Below are 26,588 nucleotides of genomic sequence, written 5' to 3'. Positions count from 1 at the left end.
TAGTGTAGTATCATTCTAATGTCTGAGCCAGGAAAGTGTTGCTGTTACTACTGGTGGAGATTGTTATGCATGTACTGACTAAACCTAAGAAAAGGAACTTGAGTAAGAGGCTTGTTATGCTACCCAACTGTGTTTAGTCATCATGCCAGCCTGCAGCCTCCAACATAACCTCGACTTGGATTAACGAAACCAGAAAATTGGAGCCCCACTATTGCCTTCACACCAGACAGCAGGACATGGCCCAAAAGCCTCTAGCAGAGTCTTGCATTATCTGCATCCTATAGGAATCTTTGTGCAGAGGGTTATCCAGTGATAGTACAACTCATGGAAGGTTGCACACAGTGCTTTGTGTCATAATTGTATTGCCTTCTCACAGAGGATGTATTAATAATCTTTTTTCTGAAAAAGATCCATTTTGTGCGAAGTTTGTTGTGCTGGTATTTGATTTGTGTTGCATTTATAGGGAATAGTTTACTGTGGTAGCTTTAATGAAGTTGAAACTTTTGGACAATGGTGCAGTGCAATATTTCTGTTGTAGGATAATGGGTGGTCTTGCTTGAGGTCTGTTTAGCCTCACTTGTGATTTCCAATGTTTCTATGCATCACATCTATTTGGGCATTGTAGAGTATATGGAGCCACATTTCAGGTGTGTGTGACCAACTAATGTCACATGTGCCGCATATTTCAGAAGTGCTGTTTCAATTCTGTATGGTGTAGGACTGCTTCCCTTTTACAGTGCTGAAATCTGCACTGTGCCCCTTGCAGATGATTGCAGTTCATGCCTCTTTCATTTCTGGAAGTGGGTCTACTTTAAATGAAATCACATTCCAAGTCTTGTTCCAGGACAAGCCACAAAGCCCAGCTGCTGGCTTGGTTTCCAAGTAAACTTCCTATGAACCAGTCTATTATTTTTGTATATACCAGGTATTAACATCAAGATCGACTGTGACATGCTTGTTTACATTCTGATGAGAAGAAAGAAAATAAGAGGAGGGAGCTTCGATTACCACCATGATTAGGATATAAATAATGTTTCTAAGGCACTGACTGGCATTTCTGAAGAAAAGTTTTTTTCCCCATTGAGGGTGGCCAGCGATACTGTGTCTGATTGACCATAGTATCACTTAAGGAACAAAAAGACAAAGTATTACATATTTTGAATGTGTGATCAGATAACTGTTGGTAATTTTCACACACCAGTTTGTGGTCTGCTGCTCTCTGGTAGTGAGGATGCAATCTCTGGGCACCCATCTGTGCTGCTGTTGTGTAGATTCATGCTTGGTACGTATATGGTTTTGGGCACAAGTTTTGCTGCATTAGTTTTTGTAGTGCAGGATGTACCTGATGGTGGAGAAGCCGTGTCAAAGATTTTTGAAAGAGCGCAAAAGAAATACTGTGTTTCCATTTTGAGTGCTAAGATCCTCCACTATGAGGAGTGTATTGTCCGCTCTGGCAACAATCCTAAAGTGATTTTGTTTGATTGTCAAAAGCTTTCTAACTCCAAAATCCTTTGAGTGGCGTGAAGAATTGGCAGGTTTCTTCGCAGGTAAAGTCCAAACCATTCAAGCTAATCTTGGGGGTGGTGGTAAACAGGATCTTGAGGTTGACTTTTCTCTTGCTAGGAATTTGGCTTTAAAGTCATCTCCCGGAAAGACTCTTTAGCTGCATTTAAATAAGTCTCCCCTATCGATCCTTCAGTCCCCCCCATCCCTCAATAGACTGTTTAATTTATCTTTAGCTTCAGCCAAGGTGCCCATTGGCTGGAAGCAGGCTATGATTATCCCATTTGCTTAAAAAACCTGCAGCAGACCCCTCTACACCTGCAAATTATAGAACCATTTCCTTACTCCCAACTTTTGGTAAGGTCTTTGAGAAGCAGGTGAACAAACAGCTATCGAGGTTTGTTGAGCATAATGGGCTCCTCCACCCAGCTCAATCTGGCTTTAGGGCCCTACACAGCACTGAAACTGCACTGACTGAGGTATCTGAAGCCATCAGGGGCACATTGGATAATGGGGGCAGGGCTGCACTGGTTTTATTGGATCTGTCAGCGGCGTTCGAAACAATGCCACATGCCCTGCTATTAAACCGTCTACAAGAGATTGGGGTGGACGGCTTAGCCTGGAACTGGCTTAAATCCTACTTGGAAGATAGAATCCAACAAATTTGGATCCCTTCCTGGCTGCCCCTCAAAACTTGGAAACTGGGGTTCCCCAGGGCTCAGTATTGAGCCCCTTGCTGTTTAATATTTATGTCTCAGTTAATTCAGATAGCAGACAAATTCAAGGCAAAAGTCATCTCGTATGCAGATGATACACAGCTGCACTTTTTCTGGAATAAGGGGAATGAAGCAAATTGAACGCATCTGAAATCCTGCTTCACAGCAGCTTACCACTGACTAGCTAAAGTCCACTTGAAATGTAATGAGGATGTATGAAGATTCTTATCTTTGGGAATTTCCCTCCACAGTTTTGGCTCTCTTTAGCCAGACGATTCACAGTCTCCGACGCCTCAAGGTGAACCAGTAAAAAACTTGGGGATTTGGTTTGATAAGTTGTCCTTCGGGCCTCAAATCAAAAGGCTGACAGAAACATGCTTTGAGATTCTGAAAGCTCTAAAGAAGTTCCTGCCGCTTCTGCCTGTGCATGCTCGGAAAACTGTCATCCAAGCCATGGTTACATCACGCATTGACTATGGCAGTGTGTTATATGCCGGCTTGCCTGGATATCTCCTCAACAAACTCCAGGGGATTCTGAATGTGGCAGCCCGGTTGCTACTCAACCTCCCAAAGAGGGCTAATGTCAAGCTGCATCTCTGTGATCTCCACTGGTTCCTGTAAAAAAAGAGTGAAGTTTAAGACTCTAATGCTGGTACATTCCACCTTGTACAGCAAAGGGCCTTCCTATTTGAAATCTAGATTCAGGTTCTACACTCTGTCTAGGCAACTGTGGTCCGCGAATAAGCTGCTGGCGGTAGATCATTGACCTGGCTTGGTGCGGTGGCCTGGAATCCGCTCCCGGTTGATCCAGGTCTATTTAGAAGGAAGCTGAAAACATGGCTCTTTCAATAAACTGTGCCTTCTCCTGCCTAACCGTTCAGTAGGGTATGCGCCAGGACACTCCTTGGAGTAGCTGTGCGCACTATAAGCGCTGTTAATAATAATAATTATTATAAAGTGGCTTGGGAAAGGGAGTTGTCCTGGTGAGTTGTGCTTGGTAAAACAAAAATGGGTATCATTACTGGAGCCATTCAAATCATTTTGGCCATTTCCATATTTTGCCAAAGTTTTACTGTATACCATGAGGATTTGGCTGTACCTGAGATAAAGCTGGCCTAGAAGGTTACATTTTACAATTATCAGAGTTGAAGAGAGGGGGACATATGTTAAAAAGTGAAGAAAAGGAGGAAGAATCTTGTCACACTGCAGGGTTGCCCCCAGGTATTTCAAACATTTTCTACTTTCCTATACCTTACCAGACACCACAGTTGCCTGATTTTCTCCATAAAAGTATTAATTTGGTTAAGTGAAAGTTATATTTCCTGCTTAGCAAAACAGAGGAGCCCTGAACATAATTTGGGCCTCCTTCCTAAAGGAAAATACCCCCTTCCTCTGTTTTTTTTCTGCTGTTAACGTTACTAGTCCTTTGAGAATTAATTTTTGGTTCTAAAGTAAGTCTGCTTTACTCGTATCTGATACTAAATGTGGTAAGAAAGTAAGTGAGGACAATAAACTGTCTGCTTCTGATGTTTTTTTTTCTGCGTATTGACCACCTTGAATAGAACTATGGCACACATTAGAAGGCTATATGGTTTAATACCCCTAGAGAAGCAGCAGAACTTACCAAGCAGGATTATTCAGTGTTTTTCTTTTAGAGTCTATTTTTTAGGCGATTCTGCAAGATCCAAAGAAAGTAAGAGGAGATGTGCCTTATCTTGTTTCACTAACCCTAATATTCCCTGGACCATTTGCAGATCAGTTTATTTCACAAAGATGTCGAGTGTAGATACAAGAACCTTCACTAGCCAGAGATGTGTCTAATATATAATCGAAATAGTCATATACAGAAAATCAAACTATGTCAAATGAGAGCATAATTGTTTTTCACATGATGAAGCTCAAAGCTGTATGTTTTTGGAGAGAGGAGATCATGCATCATGAACATTTTTGCTCACTTTTATTTTTAAAACATTCTGGGATCGGATACCCTGCGAGTAGCAAGTTGGCATGCCTTCGGGTTAATGGGGATAAATGTGGAGATTTTGCAAGCCCATTTTAAGATGCGGGAGAGTAAAGGGTAGTGCTTAATATAGCATTGACATTTTTGCAAGTCTCTACTTTTAACTGACTAAACCTGTTGTATTCGGTACAATTATTGCTGTGTTTTGTGCTTCTTCTCGAGTACTTTACTCATGCATTGTTGAAATGGATTTGTGTGTGCGACATGTCAGTTAGGTTTCACAGCAATTTAGAGTGGAAGCTGATTGCTATCCTTCAGCAGTAAAATGGGATGTGAACTCTACACTTAATTTAATATTTTGCTGCTTACCATGGACTTGTTTGCCTTATCTACAAATAAGTTTCGGTTCTTTGTGTGTCAATAACCTTGGCCTTGACATTCTTCCAGAGGCAGAAGAAAAAGAACCTGCAGAGGCTCCCCCTACTCCAGGTTCTGATCCTGAAGACGATGGCTCAGTGATGACTAAGAAAGAGGTAATAGAGCCATGTTTACCCACATTCTATTTATGTACATGCCTAACACTCATCTGTGAGAGAAGTGTTTCCAGAGTCTGCTCGCCCTTTCATTCTTCCGATAATAGCTATTAAGTTGTACAATTGTACCCTCTATTAATAATATATAATACTTTATTTTGACCAAATGCTGTAAAAGAAAATTACAATATTTTCACATCCAGCTTTTCGTTAACATTTTTGGTTTCTGCTCATTACATATAGCATACAAGGCATTTCTTTTTGTGTTTCAATCCATAATATTTGGACAAAAAACAGAAATGACAGTCCATGAGTCTATCTTTTGGTCTTGTGTTGAAGAAAGGCCATACTTTGCAAAATACTTAGTAGCTTTCTGCTTTTGTCAAAACCTGTAAAGTAAGTGTGTGTGTGTGTGTGTGTGTGTGTGTGTGTGTGTGTGTGTGTGTGTGTGTATATATATATATATATATATATATATATATATATCAATTAAAACGAATACAAAGATGGAGTGCTTCGTGAGAAACATGTAGTGCAACGTCAGTTTCAACCCTATCTTGCTCTGTGCAAATCCTACCTTCTGTTATTTACAGTACTGAGAAACTGAAAATTGATGTTTTCAGCCAAAAGGTTGGATGTAGTGGAAACCGTGTTTTTGGATGGCATTTTCATTTTTTTATCAAATATCCAGTTTGTTGCATTACAATGCCGCTTACCATCAACCTTTGTTGTTGGCGGCACTGATTTACTGCAATGCAGCTGTGCTTTCAAGCGATATCTTTTATGTCTTGCCTACCTGCATGGATTTTCAATAATGCAGCCGTTCCATCCAGCCATACCTTTTACATCTTACCTGCCAGATAACTCAAGCTGTCCAGTTGCAAAAGACCTATTGCGGGCTTACCAAGAACTTACAATGGGCTTACAGCCTGGCTATTGCTTACCAGTGCTTGGCTGTGTCACTCCCATGTGCTTGCTTGCTTATTTGGTGGCTTGCCTTGTACATCTTGTGTTTGTCCCTCCTCTGAAGCATATCCTCTTTACAGTTGTTTTTGATTTGGTGACTTGTATCCTTCCACTGCTCTCTTTTAGGCAACTACTTTTTTCATGCGCTTTCTATCTCCTCTCTCTTGTGTGCTTCTCCTCCTGCCGCAAATGCTTCGGTTTGCTCTTGCGGGAGTTTTTTTTTCCCCTCCTTCCTGCTTCCAGCTTTATCTTTGCGAGTATTTAAACAAAAAAAATGTCATTTGTTATTTTGGAGTGCCCTTTGCTTAACCCCTTCAGTGCCCATGACGAGCTGGACTCGTCATGGGCTGCGGTGGCGCTGTGCCCATGACGAGTCCAGCTCGTCATGAACTCCGCCCGCTAATGCAAAGCGCGGCACAGGGCGGGGAAAGGGGCGGGCATGCAAGGGGTTAAGGGCTGCTTTGCATACCAAAATCACTTTGACGCTTTAAAAAAAAGCAAAGTTCGAAGCATGTGTGGCTGTAGATACACATGCTTTGCATACTCCTGCCATCTAGTGTTGGTACCGGATGTTTGCAAGTTGTTTTTCTTTGAATAAGTCTTTCGAGTCACGAGGTGAAGTGACTCCTCCTCTTGGTAATACTGCAGATGTGCATCGACTCCATTGTTAGATTGATTTTTTTTTTCCGCCGTCCAGTTCAGACCTGTATTACTGCAATCCGGTTCGAGAAAGTTTCCGAGTCCTTTTGATTCGTAATTCACTCTTATCCTCATCATGCTTGTTTTCGAATGCGTTCCTACCTTTGTGTTTCGAATCCCAACCCTTTGACTCCACCTTAGAATGCCCTGCTAATAGAACAGACAACTTTCTGCTTCTATTCTAGGTGCCACGCAAAGTACCCGCAGACCGACCCTCATCAGGTCTGCAACCTGTGCTTGTCTTCCGCCTTCAAAGAAGAAAACTCTGAGGCCTGCCGATTGTTTCAGTCGAAGAAAACATTCAAAGACCCAAGGGCACGTCACAGGGATCTGCAGCGGAGAGAGGTCGACGATACGCCAACATCTTCTAACACCAGAATGTTGAGGATGAGGAGGAGGAACTGCATGAGGCCTCTAAAGCAGAGGAAGAGGCTTTTTTGCGTCGATGACTCTGACTCCGAATTAGAGAACGACCTCCAGATGCAGGATCTTCCACCATGTCAATGTACTTTGAGTACTGATGTACCTGTCCTGCCACAGAAAAAACATTTGACTCCGAAGAAACATAAGGCTTCCGGACCACCACTGCCAGCAGGCCATGATCGGCACTTAAAAAACTAGTCGGTGCCCCACTCTCGGGCTTGGCACTGCAACTCCACCCAAAGGTGACCACTTTATTACCAAGCCGATACACCCTTGGCACCGAAACAGAAATCCATCTCGGCTCAGAGTTCCAAATCAGCACTAAGACCTGATTCTGGTATTCCAGTGGAACCAATTCTCCACAAATTACAGGAAAAATGTGATGCCTGACAGGCAAATCCACTTGCAGCCTCACACTGTTTGTATTTTGGCCAAAACTATGGTTTCTGTATCACCTTCATCCAAATTTCAGTTCAGTTCTCCTTCAAAGAGTCCATTGATCTGCTGGTGCCACCCAAAAAGAAGAGGGCTGACAGGGCCCCCAGTCCCTTGCACCTTCTATCACCATCTTCACCACCACCACCCTTTATTCCCCTTCCACCTTCATTCTTTCCCCCTCAGTCTACCAGAGATTCATTTAATCCTCACTCCTCAGGGGTCACTGCATTCATTTCCAGGTGGGCACAGGACAGGAGGTGATAATTGTAATGCACCACAGCCCTCTGATCCTTGGCCGGCCTAAGATATTGACTCTCCAGGGGTCACTGATCCCGTTCTGTATCCTGCTAGGCTATCTCCTGATGAGACAACCTCTTATCAGGAGCTTATTGGCAGGGCTGCAACTTACCATCAGGTGCCACTAAATAAGCAGCCTATAAAAGAGGATCTCCTTTCCGAAACCCTTTCACAACACATAGGGCAACACAATATCTCCCTATATAGGGTATGCTGTAACATACAGGTGATATTTTAAAGATCGTGTGCGAGCCCATTTTATCACACCCAGTGTCGAGAAAAAATACAAGGCCTCACCCTCTGACCCCATTTATATCGGTGGACAAATTCCACCCGACTCTCTATTCCAACACCTGTCCGAGGGCTAATTGCCTGGCTGCCAGTGACGCTCATCCTTCTGATAAGGAGAGTAAGCTCTTTGATGCCTGTGGCAAAATAGTAGCCACGCAATTCGCCAATCACTAGTGTATTGCTAACATCATGGAGTTATTGGCCAGATACGATCATGCCCACTGGGATGAAATGGAGGCGCTCCCATAGCACCTCCCAGAGGAGCATGAAAAGAGAGGGCAAGAACATGTAGCTGAAGGCAATTATATTTCTAATACATCCATTAGTGGCACCTTTGACTATGCAGAGACTCCTAGGGGCATTAATACTAACGTTTTGTTGCATTTCCATGCCTGGCTGCGCAAATCTGGCTTAAAGCCAGAGATTCAACAAAGCCTGCTAAATGTCTTTGATAAGGGACACCTTTTTGGCCCACGGGTTGACCAGGCTCTTGAAGATGAAAAACGACACCGAAGTTGCAAAGTCCATTGGTGCATTACAAACACCAACTCCTTTCTTTGCTCCTCCTATTGGGGGAGTTAGGGGGGGGCGCAAAAATGACATCTTCTGATGCCTCTTCCTCATACCGCAAAGGTCAGAGTAACCACTCCTCTCCTAGAGGCTATTACAGGGGCAACAACTCAAAGGGTAGAGACAAAGGTGCTTCCCCACATGGTGCTGCACACAACAAAGCAGTGACTCTTCTCCTTCCCCCAATCATGCCACTTCTGTTGGGGGCCAATTGCAATAGTTTCTCCACACTTGGCGATCCATAACATCGACTCATTGGGTGTTGGACATTATCCAACATGGTTATTGTCTGGAGCTCATTACCACACCTCCAGACATTCCACCTCACACTCACAGGCTCTCTCTGGAACACCAAACATTACTCAAACAGGAAGTTCAATGTATTTTGCTCAAAGGAGCCCTAGAACCCGTCTCTTTTCAACGTCTGAGGTATACTCCCAGTACTTTCTAATCCCCAAAAATGACATATCTTTGTGGCCAGTCTTAGATCTGCGGCCCTTAAATAATTAAATCCTGTTAGAGCATTTCCATGTGATTGCCCGTCAAGACATGATCCCACTTCTACAGCAAGATGACTTTCTCTGAGGCCTAGATGTAAAGATTGCCTACTTTCACATTTCAGTGCATCCAGCACTCCGCAAATACCTAAGATTTGTAAAGCCTGCAAACATAACCAATTCAGAGTCCTCCCGTTCGGGGTGTGTACTGCACCCCAATTATTCACCAAATGCCTAGCAGTAGTAACAGCACCTTTACACAGACAAAACATCCATGTCTTGCCATATCTAGACCACTGGTTTATCAAGCCAGTACTCTTCCGCTGTGTCAACAACGCACTAAAAGTACCATAAACTTTCTCCATCAAGTAGGCTTCACCATCAATTTCCAAAAATCTCATCATTTAGTGTCTACAGATTCACCCGTATCTGGGACTATCCTCGGCACACAGGTTGGATTAGCCTATCCCTATGCTGCAAGGATCCAAAACTTCCAAACGCTAATACCACAGGTCCAACCCAATCAACAATTGACAGTAAGAACTGTCATGGGCATGTTGAGGATGAAGCATCATGCATCGCCATAGTCCCACTTGCAGGGTTACACATGCGTCGGCTGCATGAATGTCTAGTAAAACAATGGGCTCAGTCACAAGGTTAGTTAAAGGATCTAGTGTTGATGGACAGCTGCACTCATCACTCTCAGCAGTGGCAGAACACACATAACCTGTTAAAAGGGCAGCCTTTCCTCAACCCTGTTCCCTGCATCATTCTAACAACGGAAGCATCACTTACAGACTGGGGTGCTGACTTACAGGATCTCACAGTCTAGGGTCTTTGGGACACCAATCACCAGGGTCTCCACATCAACTACCTAGAGCTTCAAGCTGTTCACCTAGCATTGAAAGCCTTACTACCTCACCTGATCGGCAAAGCTGTCTTAGTCCGGACGGACAATATGGCAACTAGGTACAAAAACGAGGAGGAGCGGGGTAGTGTGGAGGGGCATAATCTCTCCAGTGATCACACCTAACTTAGACGATTTGGTGTTGGGCTCTATATCACAACATTCCTATCTTAGCAAAACCCCTCCCAGGAACGGACAACGATTTCCAGACCTCCTTAGAAGGATGCGGCAGCAAGTCCACGAGTGGGAAGTCCACCCCAAAGTCCTCCTCTCCTTCTCCCATAAGTGGGGTTTCCACAAATAGATCTGTTCGCATCCACAGACCATATAAAATGCCCAGACCTTTGCTCCAGTTTCCCACACCCATCATCCAAGGGCAATGCTCTATCGATGAATTGGTCAAGGAAATTTGGCTGTTTTTCTGAATCTCCTTCTTCTGTATCTGGTTCGTAAGCTCAGGCAAGCATCCCTCACACGCATACTAGTAGCTCCCACATCGGCCAGACCGCCCTGGTTCACAACACTACTCCAGCTCTCAGTAGTTCCACATGAGGAGCTTCCCCTCAACCTGGACCTTCTCACTCAGATCCATGGAGAAATCAGGCACCCAAATCCCAGGGAATTCAACCTAGGAATTTGGCTTCTTAGGTCATAGAATTTGGTTTGTTCAATCTCCCACCTGACTATATGACCATTCTCAAAGAAGCTTGTAAGCCTACTACTAGAGCATACTATGCAGCTAAATGGAAAAGATGTGTCTGTTACTCTCATACTAACAGAATCAGTCCATTTAATGCTACAACACAAAACATTGTTTGTTACCTTCCACATTTACAACTCTCTGGCCTTGCGTTCACTTCCATACGATTACATCTCGCTGCAGTGGCCGCCTATCCACAAAATAGGCAACACTCATCTTGGTTTAAAGTACCAGTCATCAAAGCTTTATGGAAGGCCATCTCAAGGTCCACCGGCATTACCTGGAATCTTTATATTGTTCTCACAAGACTTATGGGTCCACCATTTGAACCACTGCATAATTGTGCCCTCCAGTTCCTATCTTGGACGTTCGCTTTTTTTAATTGTCAACACTTCACATAGACATGTTGATAAGTTCCAGGCACTAACTTTAGAAGAACCATTCTTCCAGCTACGCAGGGATATGATGGTTCTCTGCACCAACCCAAAATTCATTTCAAAAGGTGGTCTCCCCTTTCTACCTTAACCAATCAGTTGAGTTATCTGTATTCTTTCCTCAACCAAACTTTGTTGCAGAAAGGGCTCTTCATACATTAGATCTTAAAAGAGCTCTGATGTATTAAATTGGCAGAACTAAAGACTCATAAAACTAAATGACTTTGTTGCTTTTTCGCCCCCTCATAAAGGAAAGCCCATATCCAAATCCGGCATTGCCAGATGGATGATTAAATGCATTCAAACATGTTAAGCCAAAACCAAAATAACTTTACCTTCACCCCCCTACTGCACACTCTAATCACAAAGTAGGGGCTTCCATGGCTTTCCTATGTAATATACCACAAGCTGGTCTACACCACCCACTTGAACTAAGCACTATTGTGTGAATGTCCTAGCACACCAACAAGCTAATGTAGGTCAGGCAGTGCTACAAACACTTTTTCAAACAACTGCAAAACCCACAGGTTAGCCACCGCTTTCGGATGGCACTGCTTTACAGTCAATGCAAAGGATGTGTTTCTACAGCCACACATGCCTAGAACGGATTGTTACTTACCCTCTAAGCATTTGTTCTTGGCATGAAGTGCTGTAGATTCAGATGTCCCCACCCACCTCCCCAGACACCTGGGGCTGTTGCAGTTCTGTTTTACCTTTCCATACGCATGGACATCTCTTTACTGACACTTTATTACACTCCATTCTCACCCACCTGCGGTAAAACAATCTAATAGTGGAGTTGATGCCCATGCGCACTATTACCAAGAGGAGGAGTCACTTTACCTCATGACTTGAAAGACATCTTCGAAGAAAAACAACTTCCACACATCCGGACCCAACACTAGATGGCAGGAGTATGCAAAGCATGTGAATCTACTGCACTAGATGCCAAGAACAGATGATTGCAGGGTAAGTAACATAATCCGTTTGACAGATCGAAGTGTCATCTGCCTTATTAGATAGGCAAACTACAAAAAAAGATTAGTAAATAACCTTTTATCTGTGAGAAAGTGCCCTCTTTCTGCATGGTTGCCCCCACTTTTTGCTGAATTGCTGATGTGCTTTGACTGAGTGTGCCCTGGGCTCCTGCTAATCAGGTACCCAGGGTCTATGTTCTTTCTCTAAAACTGCATTGAAGCCAAAACCCAATTGGCATCCCTGGCCACAGGTCAGCCCTTGGTAAATGGTACCACAGGTACCCAGGGCACTGTGACCAGAGAAGGCCTCTAAGGGCTGCAGCACTTATTGTGCTACCCTTAGAGGTCCTGTACCCTCACACACACACACACACACACACACACACACACACACACACACACACTGCCTTTGCAGGCTGCCTGTTTTGGTGCAGAACAAAGTGCCATGCCTACAACCCACTGCCCAGGCATAGATCAGTCACCCCTCTAGCTGGGTGCACTATATCAGTGGTGAGGGTACATGTGCACGTGCTCTGTACCCCTCCAGTGTCTAAGTCCATTCTTTGACATTGTAAGTGCAGTGCTGCCATTAAGAGGATATGGTGCTGGGAGTTTGTCATTACGAACTCCACAGCACCCTAATGGCTACACTGAAAACAGAGAAGTTTGGTATCAAACTTCTCAGCACATTAAACCCACACTGATGCCATTGTGGGAGTTAATGTAAAATGCACACAGAGGGCCCCTTAGAGATGCCCCCTGAAAACTAACCCACCTCTAGTGTCCAGGCTGAGTGGCTGCATTCAGCTGCCACCACCAGACATGTTTCTGGACCCCTGGGTCGAGAGCCTGCTGCTCCATGGGGCATGAAACAATGCACATCCTGGGACGAGGTGCCAAGCCTTATTCCCCCCCCTCACCCCCCCCCCCACCCCCACCCCCACCATGGGCAGGGTCCACGAAGGGGAAGCGCCAAAGGCTTGCCGCCTTTGTGGGCTTCCACAGGCCACTTGCTGCTCTCAGCAACTGGTTCCCACTGGTTCCGACCCCTACTTTGGGCAGGAGAACTTGCGGGAAAAACAAGCGAGGAAGAGAGGTGTGCCTACCTCTTCCAAGTCCAGCCCTCGGGTGGGGGAGGCGAGGTGAAGCACTACTCTGTCCCCACCATCTTGCAGATGGGGGACCCAGCCAACCAGTGTGAGGCATATGCCCCCCTCCCACTGGAGGGTGGCATAATAGAGGGTGTGCCCACCTCAAGGAAGGGACTCATTGGTCCCAACCTTTATTTACCTGTAACACCCCTAAATCTAGCATTTCAAACTGTATATTTACTGCAAAGTATTTATCACCTTACCTGTGCCAGGCTTGCTTGGTTCTAGAAAATAAAATAACAAAAATAATATTTTATCAAATTGTGTGATGTTATTTGCTGATTGAGTGTGTACAACAAATGCTTAACACTACCCTCTGATACAGCCTTACTGCTCGCCCACACTACCACAAATCGAGAGTAAGGTGCTATCTACTTTTACCTCTGCCTTCCTTTGGGGTTCCACTGGACTCTGTGCACACTATAACTTACTTTGGTATAGTATATACAGAGCCAGCTTCCTACATTGTTTTTTTCCAATCATTAGAATATCCATGGATCAACAGTATTCAAGCCCCCATTGGAGGGAATTTGAAGACACAAGCTTCTTTGTTCTAATGTCTTTTTGCTGTGATTATTGGCTTTTAATAGAAAGAACATTTGATAAGGGTATTTCTTTCCTATCAAACTGTAAAATCATTGCTCTTTCTCTTCTGGATTTGAACATGAAAGTGTGTGTTACTTTTATACAAACTGAGTAAGTTGGACCTGTTACCTTTCTACCAGAATTTATTTACAGAAGGGCCAGGGTCCTGGGGTAGGGCCATGTACCTCTCTGTTATGGTATACATAAAAATAATTAAGATCTTGAGTGTAAAACTAAGTCCTTTGCCGATTGCTACAGGTAGAGTACACTCCAGGAACAAGGGAAAGAGGAGGGCTTTTCATTTGACATAAAAAGGTTGAATTATTTTTGATAAGAGTTGTTCGTAAGAACCAAATAATTAGGTGGTCACACGTGGTTTATTTACTAAGCCCCTAAAGGAATCTGTGACCTTTTGTAGACTACAAAATATGGAAATCCACTGAGTTATGATCTTGTGAAGTAGGATTGTTTGGAATGACCAGTAATGTCGGAGAATGTCTTGCATCTGCAGGTGATAGAGTGAAGCCCCTTCTAGAACTCCTACCTCCCCCCCTAAAATCAGTACATATACAAATCTTGGTACTTTATATCGAAATTGGAATACATTGTTTAAGAATTATCAAAATAATAAAGAAAACCTCATAGATTAAATATGAGTGAAAATTAAAGATGCCCCCAACAATTGTTAATCGCATATCTCTAATCAGTTTTTCTAAGATCTTTAACTGCTTGATGATAAACTGCCTTACAGCTTCACACACCAGTCCATAATAATCTAGTTGAGACTTCTAGCCGCAGATTCCTTACCTTAGAATATCCCCAGTCGTCAGACGGGATCCGGAAGATTTTTGTGCAGTACCCCCTGCGTGCTGGTTGGTGGCGTTGTTCGGATCCGCACTGATCTGGTCTGAGCTACCCTCAGTCATTTCATTTTTTGACTGTTTTTTTGCCGCCTTTTTCAAGCCATTTGCCATCTGTCACAGACTGGTATCTGAACAGACCCCACTTTGTGTTTGTGGTGCTTGGAGCGTGACCACAGCTAAGCCCTGTTAAGACTGTTGCGCTAACCATCCGAAGGAGGTGAGTAAGCGATCCTTTAAATTCCTCGCTGTTCGCCATAGAACGACCATGCCCTGCTCAAGATCCCGGTTGCTCGGAAGGTCCCGGGATCGTTCGCGAAGCTGCACTCGACAATCGTTGTTGAGGAAATCTGGTAAGTCCAACAAACACAAAAAGTCCAAGAGGCCTTCGACTTCACTGCACCTATTGAAGTCCTCCAAGGAGGCGCGGGAGCCTCGTGCTTCAGTGGAACCTGATTTTCCGGGAGCCGGAGCGAACCTGGCCTAGCTCCAAGAATATGAAGCCATGCGCATCATATTTGAACGGGCTGGCCCCTCTGGAGCGGCTTGTGGCCCCACAGGATCCTTAGGGGCCCCCACTGGATCCCTGCTGTCTGGTTCACCCTCGCACCACTCGGGCCCCATGGATCCCTTGCTGGATCCAGAGCAGAGCAGCTGGCGAAACCAAGGACTTCCTCGGTGCCTGCTCAAGTGATGACGCCCCTCATTGGCACCATTTCCATCCTCATTCCTAGCTCCGAGATGGAGCTGGATGGGCATCGCCTGACCCTGGTTTCGACACACACAGGGACTATGCTCTCAGGAGCGGAGACAGTGCGTTGTACTCGTCATCAACCTAGAAAGTGAGAGGAATTGGAGGGGTCTGAGGACCCTTATGGTTACGAGCGTTCCTTGGGTGAGGGGGACAACTGGCTTGAGGTACTGGTGGAGGCTGGTGGGGTAGACACCTCCCTTGACACTAGCTTGGTCTCTCCTCTTACCGCGATTACGTTGGAGGGAGCCTCTTTTTCTGTGGTGGTGCGTAAGGTAGCTGAGGTCTTGGACCTTCAGCTGCTCCGTGGCAGTCAAGACAAACGTCATGATAGAGGTGCTTCAGATGGAAGTCAACTTACTCCCTTTTAATGATGAAGCTCTTACTTACGTTCTACCCGAGGATGTTCCAAACCCTGCACATAAGCTCCTGTGCATAGGACACTTGCCCACCACCATCACCCAACTCCTGAGGACCCCAGTTTGCTTATCCAGCACCCCAACCAGAGAGATCGGTGATCCAAGCCTCCACTTCTAGGATCAACCCAGGCACATTCCTTACCGCTTTGTGTTTTTGGTGCTTGGAGTGTGACCATAACGAAGACCTGTGAAGACTGTTGTGCCAAGCATCCGAAGGAGGTGAGGGAGCGATCCTTTAAATTCCTTGCTGTTCGCCGTAGGACGACCATGCCATGCTCAAGATCCCGGTTGCTCGGAAGGTCCCGGGACCGTTCGCGAAGCCGCACTCGACAATCGTTGTCGAGGAAATCTGGTTGTTCCCACAAACACAAAAAATCCAAGAAGTCGAAGAGGCCTTTGACTTCACTGCACCTATTGAAGTCCTCCAAGGAGGCGCGGAGCCTCGTGTTTCAGTAGAACCTGATTTTCCGGGAGGCGGAGCGAACCCGGCCCAGCTCAAAGAATATGAAGCCATGCGCATCATATTTGAACGGGCTGGCCCCTCTGGAGCGCCTTGTGGCCCCACAGGTTCAGTAGGGGCCCCCACAGGATCCCTGCTGTCTGGTTCACCCTCGCACCACTCGGGCCCCATGGATCCCTTGCTGGATCCAGAGCAGAGCAGCTGGCGAAACCAAGGACTTCCTCGGTGCCTGCTCAAGTGATGATGCCCCTCATTGGCACCATTTCCATCCTCATTCCTAGCTCCGAGATGTAGCTGAATGAGCATCGCCTGACGCTGGTTCCGACACACACAGGGACTATGCTCTCAGGAGCGGAGACAGTGCGTTGTACTCGTCATCAACCTAGAAAGTGAGAGGAATTGGAGGGGTCTGAGGACCCTTATGGTTACGAGCGTTCCTTGGGAGAGGGGGACAACTGGCTTGAGGTACTGGTGGAGGCTGGTGGGGTAGACACCTCCCTTGACACTAGCTTGGTCTCTCCTCTTACCGGGATTACGTTGGAGGGAGCCTCTTTTTCTGTGGTGGTGCGTAAGGTAGCTGAGGTCTTGGACCTTCAGCTGCTCAGCGGCAGCCAAGACAAACGTCATGATAGAGGTGCTTCAGATGGAAGTCACCTTACTCCCTTTTAATGAAGCTCTTACCGGGATTACGTTGGAGGGAGCCTCTTTTTCTGTGGTGGTGCGTAAGGTAGCTGAGGTCTTGGACCTTCAGCTGCTCAGCGGCAGCCAAGACAAACGTCATGATAGAGGTGCTTCAGATGGAAGTCACCTTACTCCCTTTTAATGAAGCTCTTACTTATGTTCTACCCGAGGCTGTTCCAAGCCCTGCACATAAGCTCCTGTGCATAGGACAGTTGCCCGCCACCAACGCCCAACTCCTGAGGACCCCAGTTTGCTTATCCAGCACACCACCCCGAGAGCTTGATGGTCCAAACCTCCACTTCTAGGATCAACCCAGACACATTATTTACCGCTAGCCTTGCACTGCAGTCGGTGAGCACCGGGTGCCTTTTGGAACGATAATTCCTTACGATCTGGGACTCAGTTGTGCGAGTGCTGTCCATGGTTTCAGTGGAGGTGTGAGCCATACTCCCAAGCTATTGCTGATGGGAGAGATGCAGCAAAGTTCACCATACGATGTGGACTAGACAGGACCGACTTACTGGGTAGTGTGATTTCCTCGTCAGTGGCCCTGCGACGCCACGCCTGGCTTACAACTACTGTTTTTAGGTCTCGCGCCTGGCGTTGCAGTGCATAGCATTGCTCGCTCAGAGCAAGACCTCTTGTACGGGGTTCTGAAAACTGACCACACACTTTTGCGTGTGGTCAGGCTTTCGCTGGCTGCCATTGGCTTTAGCGCAATTGGGCAAAGGAGGGCACATATCCCGCCTTTTCTCCGCCCATTCCCATTGGTGTCTATTACGCGCACCAAAGGCCATGTGGTTTCAATTAACGTGCCCAGACAAGGGCGCGATAAGTGAAACCACATGGATGGCGGTGGCGCGCGCGCACCACTCGTGGGCGTGTTTGTTTTATAACAGCGATCGCTTTCGCAATCGCTTTCACTGCCGCTTTTTTTAAGGGTATATTTTCTCTGGTGTGCGCGTCAGTGCTCTTCTGTGTCACCCCTCCCTCGATGTGCTGTACCCTTAGCCACTTTGCTCTACCTTATTGTCCTCTGTGCATTACTTTTCCCACTTCCCCTTTTTATCTGCCCCTTGACTTTACTTGTGCTCTGTCCACAGCTGTGTACTTGCCCACCTTGTCAATACTCCCTTTCCCTATGACCTCAACTCTACTGTGTTCGCTCACAGTTCCCACTGTCCTCTGCCATCCTGTCCTGTGCCTTCTGCTTCCCATATATGCCACCTACATTTCTGTACATAAATCTTACCCCCCCCCCTACCTTTGTTCTGCTCTTAGCCCTCCTGCAGTACAGTCAACCCTCGACCTCCCCCGGTGCCCAACCGCCAACATTTCCCCTCGGCCCCTCTCGTGGTCTGCCCCTCTCCATCTCCGTGCTGTGCTCTGCCATCAGCCCTGGCTCTCCTGTGCGCAGTGCTACCCCCGCCCACCTCCTGGCGCTCTGGGTCCATCCACCCATGGCCCACTCCAGGTTGTAATTTCCGATAGTCACCTCTGTAATTGTTGTAAACTCAGTCCTCTCTGTCGCATGTCTGTATTCCCTCAGCCCCTCCTCTTCATTGTGCCCCCTTGTGCTCCATCACTCGCTTGCATTCGGCCCAATCATCTGCACTTTCTCTCACTCCCCGCCACCTGTGTTTTTCCTTCAGTCCCTTGTGCCCTCATACCCCAGTGTTTTGCCATGGGACATCTGTCTTCTCTGTTCTCTGTCGTCTACCCCCTCCCCGAAATACTCCAGTGTTGACCCCGCAGCGCGTCACTTTTTCTGCCCTCAGTGCTCTATTCTTTGCGTTCCCCTGACCCCCACCTTTTGCCAAGCACGCCCTCATACAACCCATCTGCCCCCGTCTGCTCCAGTGAGTCGTGCGCGCACGGCAGGAGCCGGACTGCACAGGCGGTGGGAGGGAAGCAGTAATCTGAGCCGATACCCCCCTGATGCCCGGGGATGAACGCCTTGGACCCGAGCCTGCATGTTAAAGAACAAGTTACTTACCTTCGGTAACGATGTATCTGTAAGAAACATTAGTTAGTTAGATTCCTCACCTTAGAATATCCCCAGGCGTCAGACTGGATCTGGAAGATTTTTCGTCAGCAATACCCCTTGCGCGTCGCTAGGCGTCGTCTGCGGCTCCGCGTCCGTCGTCGGCGTCGTGCGCCGGGATGACGTCGTCGGAGTACTTAGACGCCACCCTCGCGCGCTGACGTCAGTTCTTGTACATAGCCTTCTGCGCCAGGAACGCAGAGCCATGCAAAGACCGACACTGGTGCCAAAAATAAAATCTAGGGGCCTGAAAGGACATCCTTAACCCTAGATGTCAGTTCGCAGAACGGGGAGGATGGGTGGGTCGGTGAGGAATCTAACTGACTGATGTTTCTTACAGATACATCGTTACCGAAGGTAAGTAAGTTGTTCATCTGAAAGAAACACGTTAGTTAGATTCCTCACCTTAGAATAGATACCCAAGCAATACCATCCCCGGTGGTGGGTCTGTGAACCAAGATCACACCAGAAAGTCCTGGAGGACAGAACGGCCAAAGAAGCCATCCCTCCGGACTTGGCTGTCAAGGCAATAATGCCTGGCAAACGTGTGTAGCGAAGCCCACGTCGCCGCCTGACAGATGTCCTGCAAAGGGACTCCCCGTCCCAAGGCAGTAGTAGCCGCTGTGGCCCGAGTAGAATGGGCGCGCAGCCCAACAGGAGGGTCCTTTTTTGCCAAAGAGTAACAAAGTTTGATGCACAGAACGACCCACCGAGAGATGGTCCGTTTGTGCACAGCTTTCCCCTTCTTAGCACCCACGTATCCAACGAAAAGTTGGTCGTCCACCCGGAACTGCTTTGTGCGGTCCAAATAAAAGGAGAGCGCATGTTTTGGGTCCAGATGGTGGAGCCTCTCTTCCTCTTTGGAAGGATGCGGAGGCGGAAAGAAGGTGGGCAAGGTGACAGACTGCCCAAGATGAAATGGAGTCACCACTTTCGGAAGAAAGGAGGGACGAGGCCGAAGGACAACCTTGTCCGGATGAACAGACAGAAAAGGGGGCTTTGAAGATAAAGCCTGGAGCTCACTCACCCGTCTAGCCGAGGTGATGGCTACCAGAAAAGCAGTCTTAAGAGTCAGAAGACGAAGAGGACAATTGTGAAGAGGCTCGAAGGGAGCGCACATCAGGAATGTCAAGACCAGATTCAAGTCCCACTGAGGCATTACAAAAGGGACAGGAGGGAACGTGTGTGTAATGCCTTTGAGAAAGCGTGTAACCACAGGGGACTTGAAAAGAGAAGGCTGATCAGGAAGCCGCAAGAAGGCGGAGATGGCAGCAAGATAACCTTTCAGGGTGCCCAGGGCAGAGCCCTGCCGGGCCAGAGAAAGAAGAAAGAGGAGAACCTCAGAAAGAGGGGCGGAAAGGGGATCCACAGCCTTTGCTGTGCACCATGCCACAAATTTGTTCCACCGGCAGGCGTATACCGTCTTTGTGGAGGGACGCCTGGCTGCCAGAATGATATCACAGACTTCAGGAGGCAAGTCAAATGGCATCAACTGCCGCCGCTCAATCTCCACGCATGGAGGTGGAGGCTGGACAGGTTCGGGTGGAGGACCGTCCCCTTCTGCTGCGACAGAAGATCCTCCCGAAGGGGCAGACGTATCGGGGGATCGGTCAACATACTGAGTAGCTCGGGATACCAGTATCTTCGTGCCCAATCCGGAGCCACCAAGATGACTTGGGTCCGGTCGTGCCTGATCTTCTTCAGCACTCTGGGCAGAAGTGGTATAGGCGGAAAGGCGTACAACAGACCGCAACTCCACTCGTGACGAAAAGCGTCGCCGAGCGAGTGCCGCCTTGGAAATTCCAACGCGCAGAACTGCAGACATTGCGCGTTCTCTTCGGTGGCGAATAGATCTAACCAAGGCTCTCCCCACTGCTGAAAGAGACCTTGCGCCACTTCGGAGTTCAGACGCCATTCGTGATCCATCATGCACCGGCGGCTGAGTTCGTCCGCTATGGCGTTCAGAGAGCCCGCCAGATGTTGAACCACTAGGGTGATGCCCTGGTGTTCCAGCCACGTCCAGAGGCGCAGGGCCTCCTGACAAAGGGTCCACGACCCCACCCCGCCCTGTTTGTTGCAATACCACATGGCGGTGGTGTTGTCCGTGAACACCTGCACGACACTGCCCCTGACAGAGGGAAGGAAGGCTTTCAGTGCAAGTCGGATCGCTCTCAACTCCAACAGGTTGATGTGGAGACGAGACTCCGCCGGAGACCAGAGGCCTCTGATCTCCGCCTCTCCCATATGGCCACCCCATCCTAGGAGGGACGCATCCGTCACTACGACATGCTCCAGTTGGGGAAGGGAGAGGCTCCTGCCCATGACCCAATCGCGGTCCGTGAGCCACCACTGCAACTGCTGTGCAGTGCCCTCCGAGATCAAGACATGGTCGGACAGGTTGCCGTGATGCTGGGCCCACTGAAACTTCAGGTCCCACTGCAGAGCCCGCATGCGCCGCCTGGCGTGATGCACTAGTAGGATGCAGGAGGCCATCAGCCCCAGCAGCCGCAACACTAGCCTGACCGAAACCTAGGATAGAGGCCGAAAGATGGGAATCAGGGCCTGTATATCCCGGACCCGCTGTTCCGGTGGATAGACCCGGAACTGCGCCGAATCGAGAACCGCTCCGATGAAAAGGAGCTTCTGAGAGGGACTCAGGTGTGACTTCGGCACGTTGATGGAAAACCCCAGCAAATGCAGGAGATCCGCCGTAGTCTGGAGGTGGGAGACGACTGCCTGGGGCGAGCCCGCCTTCAACAACCAGTCGTCGAGATAGGGGAAGACTGGAACCCCTGATCTGCGCAGATGAGCTGCGACCACCGCCATCACTTTCGTGAACACCCGAGGGGCACTGGTGAGGCCGAAGGGGAGCACGGTAAACTGAAAGTGCTCTTGGCCCACCGTGAACCGCAGGTAACGCCGGTGGGCCGGCAGGACGGGGATGTGGAAATAGGCGTCCTGCAAGTCCAACGCTACCATCCAGTCTCCGGGGTCTAGGGCAGCTAGAACCTGAGCCAAAGTCAACATCTTGAACCGTTCCTTCCGGAGGAAGGCATTGACGTTCCGAAGGTCCAAGATAGGGCGTAGGCCCCCCTTGCCCTTCTTGGGAACCAGAAAGTAGTGGGAATAACAACCACGACCTACTTCTGGGCTCGGAACGCGCTCGACGGCCCCCTTGGCCAAGAGGGCGGAAACCTCCTCGTGGAGAAGATGCAAATGATCCCCCGAGATACGGTGGTGCTGCGGTGGCATGGCTGGAGGGGTCGTCTCGAAGGGGAGGGAGTAGCCCCTTCGGACGATTTGCAGCACCCACCTGTCCGATGTGATGGACCGCCAGTGGAGCAGGTGATGGCGAACTCTGCCGCCCACTGGCGTGGAATGGGCCTGAAAGCTCGGACTAGGAAGGCTTTGAGGCGGATGCTGCCGGGGTGGATGTGGGCTGACCTCGTCGTCCTCCAGATCCGCCTCGGCGGAAACCACGTCCGCGACCGCGCGCTGGTTGGTTCTGCGGCTGGTGGCTAGGCGCACGTGAGGAGGCACCCCTTCCTTGGCCACGAAAGGGGCGAAAAGCGGAAGATTGCGACCGCGGGGCCGAGAGGCCCAAGGACTTGGCCGTAGCCCGGGAGTCCTTAAAGCGGTTCAGCGCACTGTCCGCCTTCTCGCCAAACAGGCGAGTGCCATCAAACGGCATGTCCATGAGAGTGCTCTGGACATCGCCGTAAAACGACGTGGACCGCAGCCAGGCGTGACGTCGAAGCGCCACAGTGGTAGAAATGGCCCTACCCAGCGAGTCCGTGGTGTCAAGCCCACGACGTATAGCATGTCGCGCTGCATCCCTCCCATCGGCCAGAGCCTGGGTAAGACGTGTCTGGACCTCCTCCGGACACAGGGGCAGCGCGTCCTCCACCGCATCCCACAGAGAGTGGGAATAACGGTCCAAGAGACAAGCGGTGTTCAAAGACCGCAGGCCCAAACTAAGGGAAGAGAACAGTTTCTTGTCAAACTGCTCCAGTCTCTTGGAATCCCGGTCCGGCGGGGCGGTCGGGAAAGAGGATTGGGAGGTGGAGGCCTGGATAACCAGGCTCTCAGGGGTAGGGTGTTGGGACAGAAAACTGGGGTCGCCCGGAGCAGGGCAGTGGCGCCTGGCAACGTTCCTGTCCACAGGAGGAACTGTGGAGGGCTTGGACCAGGTGCCCTGTAGAACGTCAGTGAGGGCCTCATTGAATGGCAGCAGAGGCTCAGTGGAGCTTGCTGCAGACTGAAGCACCTCAGTGAGGACGTTCGTCCTCACAGCCACGGCAGGTAGCTCGAGCCCAAGGGCTGCGGCCGCCTTGCGCAGCACCACGGAGAAAGCAGCACCCTCCTCCGAAGCCACAGTCGGAGGAGAGATGAATCCAGTGTCTGGCGAGGTATCCAGACCACTGGCCTCCCCCAGTTCATCTGCCCAGTCCTGGGACAGTTGGGCCTGATGGGCCATAGGATCCTCGGATCCCTCCCAGTAGTCCCCATCATCCGACTCCTGGTGTAGAGGAGAAAGTAACGGAGCCGGGCGGTAGACAAAATGTGTCTCTAGCGGCGCCGATCTCGGCGTCCATCGACGCCGGGCCCGGAGCGGGACTGAACTGGGGCACGACGTCGAGCGGGGTCGACGTCGGCGTCGGGGGTGGAACCGGAGTCGACGCCGGTGGAGGAGGCGTGACGAGGTCGACCGGCGTCGACGGGGACTCGAGAACGGGTCCCTCGGGCGCTTGCGGCGTCGAGGCCGGAGCCGTCAACGGCGCCGGGGCCGGAGCCGCCGGCTGGCAAGGCAGCCCAGTCGGGTCCGCGGGGCCCGAAGGCGCACCAGCGGGCGCCGACGGCGGAGTCAGGTTCCTCATGGCCGAGAGGTAGGCACTGATCTCCGCCGACGTCGCGTGAGTCCCAGGGACCGGAGGGTATGGGGACGGACGCGGCGCCTGCGGCTCCGACGGAGCCGCGGGGGTGGAACCACCCTGACCCTCAACCGAGTCGCGCGACCGGCGAGGGGAGTCCGAAGAGCGATGTCGCCTCTTGGACTTCTTTGAATGCTTCGACTTACCCGAAGACTTTGATCTCGACGACCGATGGTGACGTCGGCTGCGGCTCCGCGACCGATCCTTGGACCTCCTCCTGGACCGGGATCGAGAGGCGCGCGGAGCCGAGTGGCGAATCTCGAGGAGCCTACGGGACCGCTCCCGTCTAGCCTTCGAGGTCAGGGCCCTACAGTCCGAGCACGACTCCGCGTCGTGGTCGAGGCCCAAACAGTACAGACACCGGCGGTGATGGTCCGTAACCGACATCAATCGGTTACAGTCCGTACAGGCTTTAAACCCAGGCATCCTACCGGCACCGGTGTCGATATGACAGGATCAAAAAGGATCAAAAAAGTTAGTCAAAAATTGACTAAAGTGGTAACTCTCCCGGATCTGCGCTTACTGGCGCGGAAAAAAGAACTGACTTCAGCGCGCGAGGGCGGCGTCTAAGTACTCCGACGACGTCATCCCGGCGCACGACGCCGACGACGGACGCGGAGCCGCAGACGACGCCTAGCGACGCGCAAGGGGTATTGCTGACGAAAAATCTTCCAGATCCAGTCTGACGCCTGGGGATATTCTAAGGTGAGGAATCTAACTAACGTGTTTCTTTCAGATCATCTGTGCCAGTGCGCGTGTACACCAAGCGGTTCTCAAACGGAGTCCGCGGGCTTCGATGCACATGCCGTGGCTTTACTTGCCGACATTTCATGCGGGCGCCTAATGTGTTTCTTGTTTCATGTATTTTCTTTTGGATTACTGTTTTTCTGCCTTCCGATGCCTGGAGTGTGCATCTGTGTTTTATTGTTCGGATTCATAAAATACACACGCTGTGAGGATGTGTTGAAAATGTTGCCCCTGCTCTCGCCGAGGCCGAGTGCTGGGCACTCGAGTGTGGATGCTCGTGTCCTTGTGTTTCCGGCTACCTGTGCCCTGTCCCCCTGATACACCAGAGTGTTTGATGGGTCTTTGGGCACAGTGTGGCTGTTCATTTCCCTGGTGTCACCTGGCTCTTGCTGCACCAGGATGTTAGCAAGCCCCACTGCATGGCAGCAATATCTCCAGGAGGTGGCATGCTATTGGTGCCCTCAGAGATGCCACCGCATAGGCATTAGCAGAGAACTATTGAGTAAATAAGATCTGATGATGCGTTCGCCCAAGGCGGCGGTGCCCGTATGCCTCCCCAGCATGGCTCACCGGTTGAATGTTGTGCTGTCTCTCTGGAGCTGAGCCGGGTATAGAGAAAGAGAGTAGTATTGAAACATCCTTTCAGTTGTCAGAGGTGCCGGGAATCCTCACTGTGCCTGCTTTTTAAAGTCTCGTGCTCGGGTGGTCTCCCCTGAGCACTTAGCATGGATCGGATTATTGTGTTTGTTTCTCAAGACGTTTTAAAATAAATAGCGGAGTGTGGGTAAGGGTTCCCCGCAGCAGTGCGGCGTCTGTCCGGTTGTCCCCACTGGCTGATGCCTACACGTGATATTGGCTCCACTGCTGCCCCTGGATGTGTAGGTTTGGTCCATGGAGGCGAGCCTTGGCTCGGCTTCTGAGAGTAAGAACAGAATATGTGGCAAATGTGGTAAATCCATAAATATGCAGCTAATACCACAGAATCACATATGTCTAGAGGTTCCGCCTCTAAACAGCCATTGCTTATAAACTCCAAAGCAGGCTAAAGATGCCCTAAAATGCAGAGCATGATTGTGTCTAAGGCAGCATAGAAGCATATCTACGAATTAGTAGTAACATGCGTTGTTTAAAAGAGGAAAGTAGAATTAAAATTCTTTGTTTCTGCATCATTCACTAGCCACCACCATCTACTCGCAGAGAAAAATCTCCAGAAACAAGGACCTGCAGTAGTATGTTGACCTAATATTGTGCTGCAGATTCAGGGCCGCAAATCAAACTCAACCCTTGGTGACTGGCACCTCGCCACACGAGGCCCCGAAGTGTGAAATGTCCTTTCCTCCACATCCACGTTTCGAAAACCTGATACCTGAAATTCGCAGCCCTCATCGTGTGATGCTTTTTTTCTTCCCCTGGCCACTCCCTATTGCTCCACCCTACTTTCTCCTCCATTGCTGCTCAACCTTAAGAAAAGCACTTTCGCACAAGTGAAATTTCGATTCTTTTAACTTACCATTCCATCTGTAAATAAAAACAAGCATTTACAATGCAATAGGTCTCTCATTACTGAAAGTTTGAGCTATTGGTGTTGCATTATTATTTGCAACGCCAATAGGTCAAACTTTCAGTAATGCGAGACCTATTGCATTGCAAATGCTTGTTTCATCTGTGGCTGTCCAAGCCTTGCTTATGGACATGCCCTTTGGTGACTCATCTTTTTGGAGAGAAGGCAGACTTGGTGCTGGAACACTTTAAGGACAGCGGAGCTACGGCCAGGTCCTTTGGCTTGTCTATGGCCACTCATCACCCACAGTCCGCCTTCCTCTCCTTTCGTGGCCATGGAAAGGACCTCCAACCACGTTCATATCCTCCCAGCCACCATGTCCAACAGGCTTCCCAGCCTTTTCGTGGCCGAGGACACGGGGTCCCATAAACCATATGGGACAGGTAGTCAGAGGTCGAGTCAGTTCACCACTCCCCCAGCAGCTGCAGCCTACAAACCCCCTTTACTTTGCCCTTCAACCATCATGGGCATCCAGTGGGAGGCAGGG

The 26,588-nt window shown here is 49.3% G+C and overlaps 1 protein-coding gene across 1 annotated transcript in view; it reads left to right on the top strand.

Moving 5' to 3' along the window:
- Nucleotides 1-26,588, top strand: part of SF3B2 (splicing factor 3b subunit 2) — a 355,029-nt gene that overhangs the window by 84,074 nt on the left and 244,367 nt on the right. Inside the window, exon 8 of the mRNA XM_085625740.1 lies at nucleotides 4,627-4,712. Coding sequence (XP_085481866.1) covers nucleotides 4,627-4,712 — 86 coding nt within the window. The remainder of the gene's footprint in view (nucleotides 1-4,626; nucleotides 4,713-26,588) is intronic.

Source organism: Triturus cristatus, chromosome 9 (genome assembly GCF_964204655.1).
Source record: "Triturus cristatus chromosome 9, aTriCri1.1, whole genome shotgun sequence".
Lineage (NCBI taxonomy): Eukaryota > Metazoa > Chordata > Amphibia > Caudata > Salamandridae > Triturus > Triturus cristatus.
The sequence above is the reverse complement of the archived record's forward strand: the minus strand, read 5'-3'. Positions and strand labels throughout refer to the sequence as shown.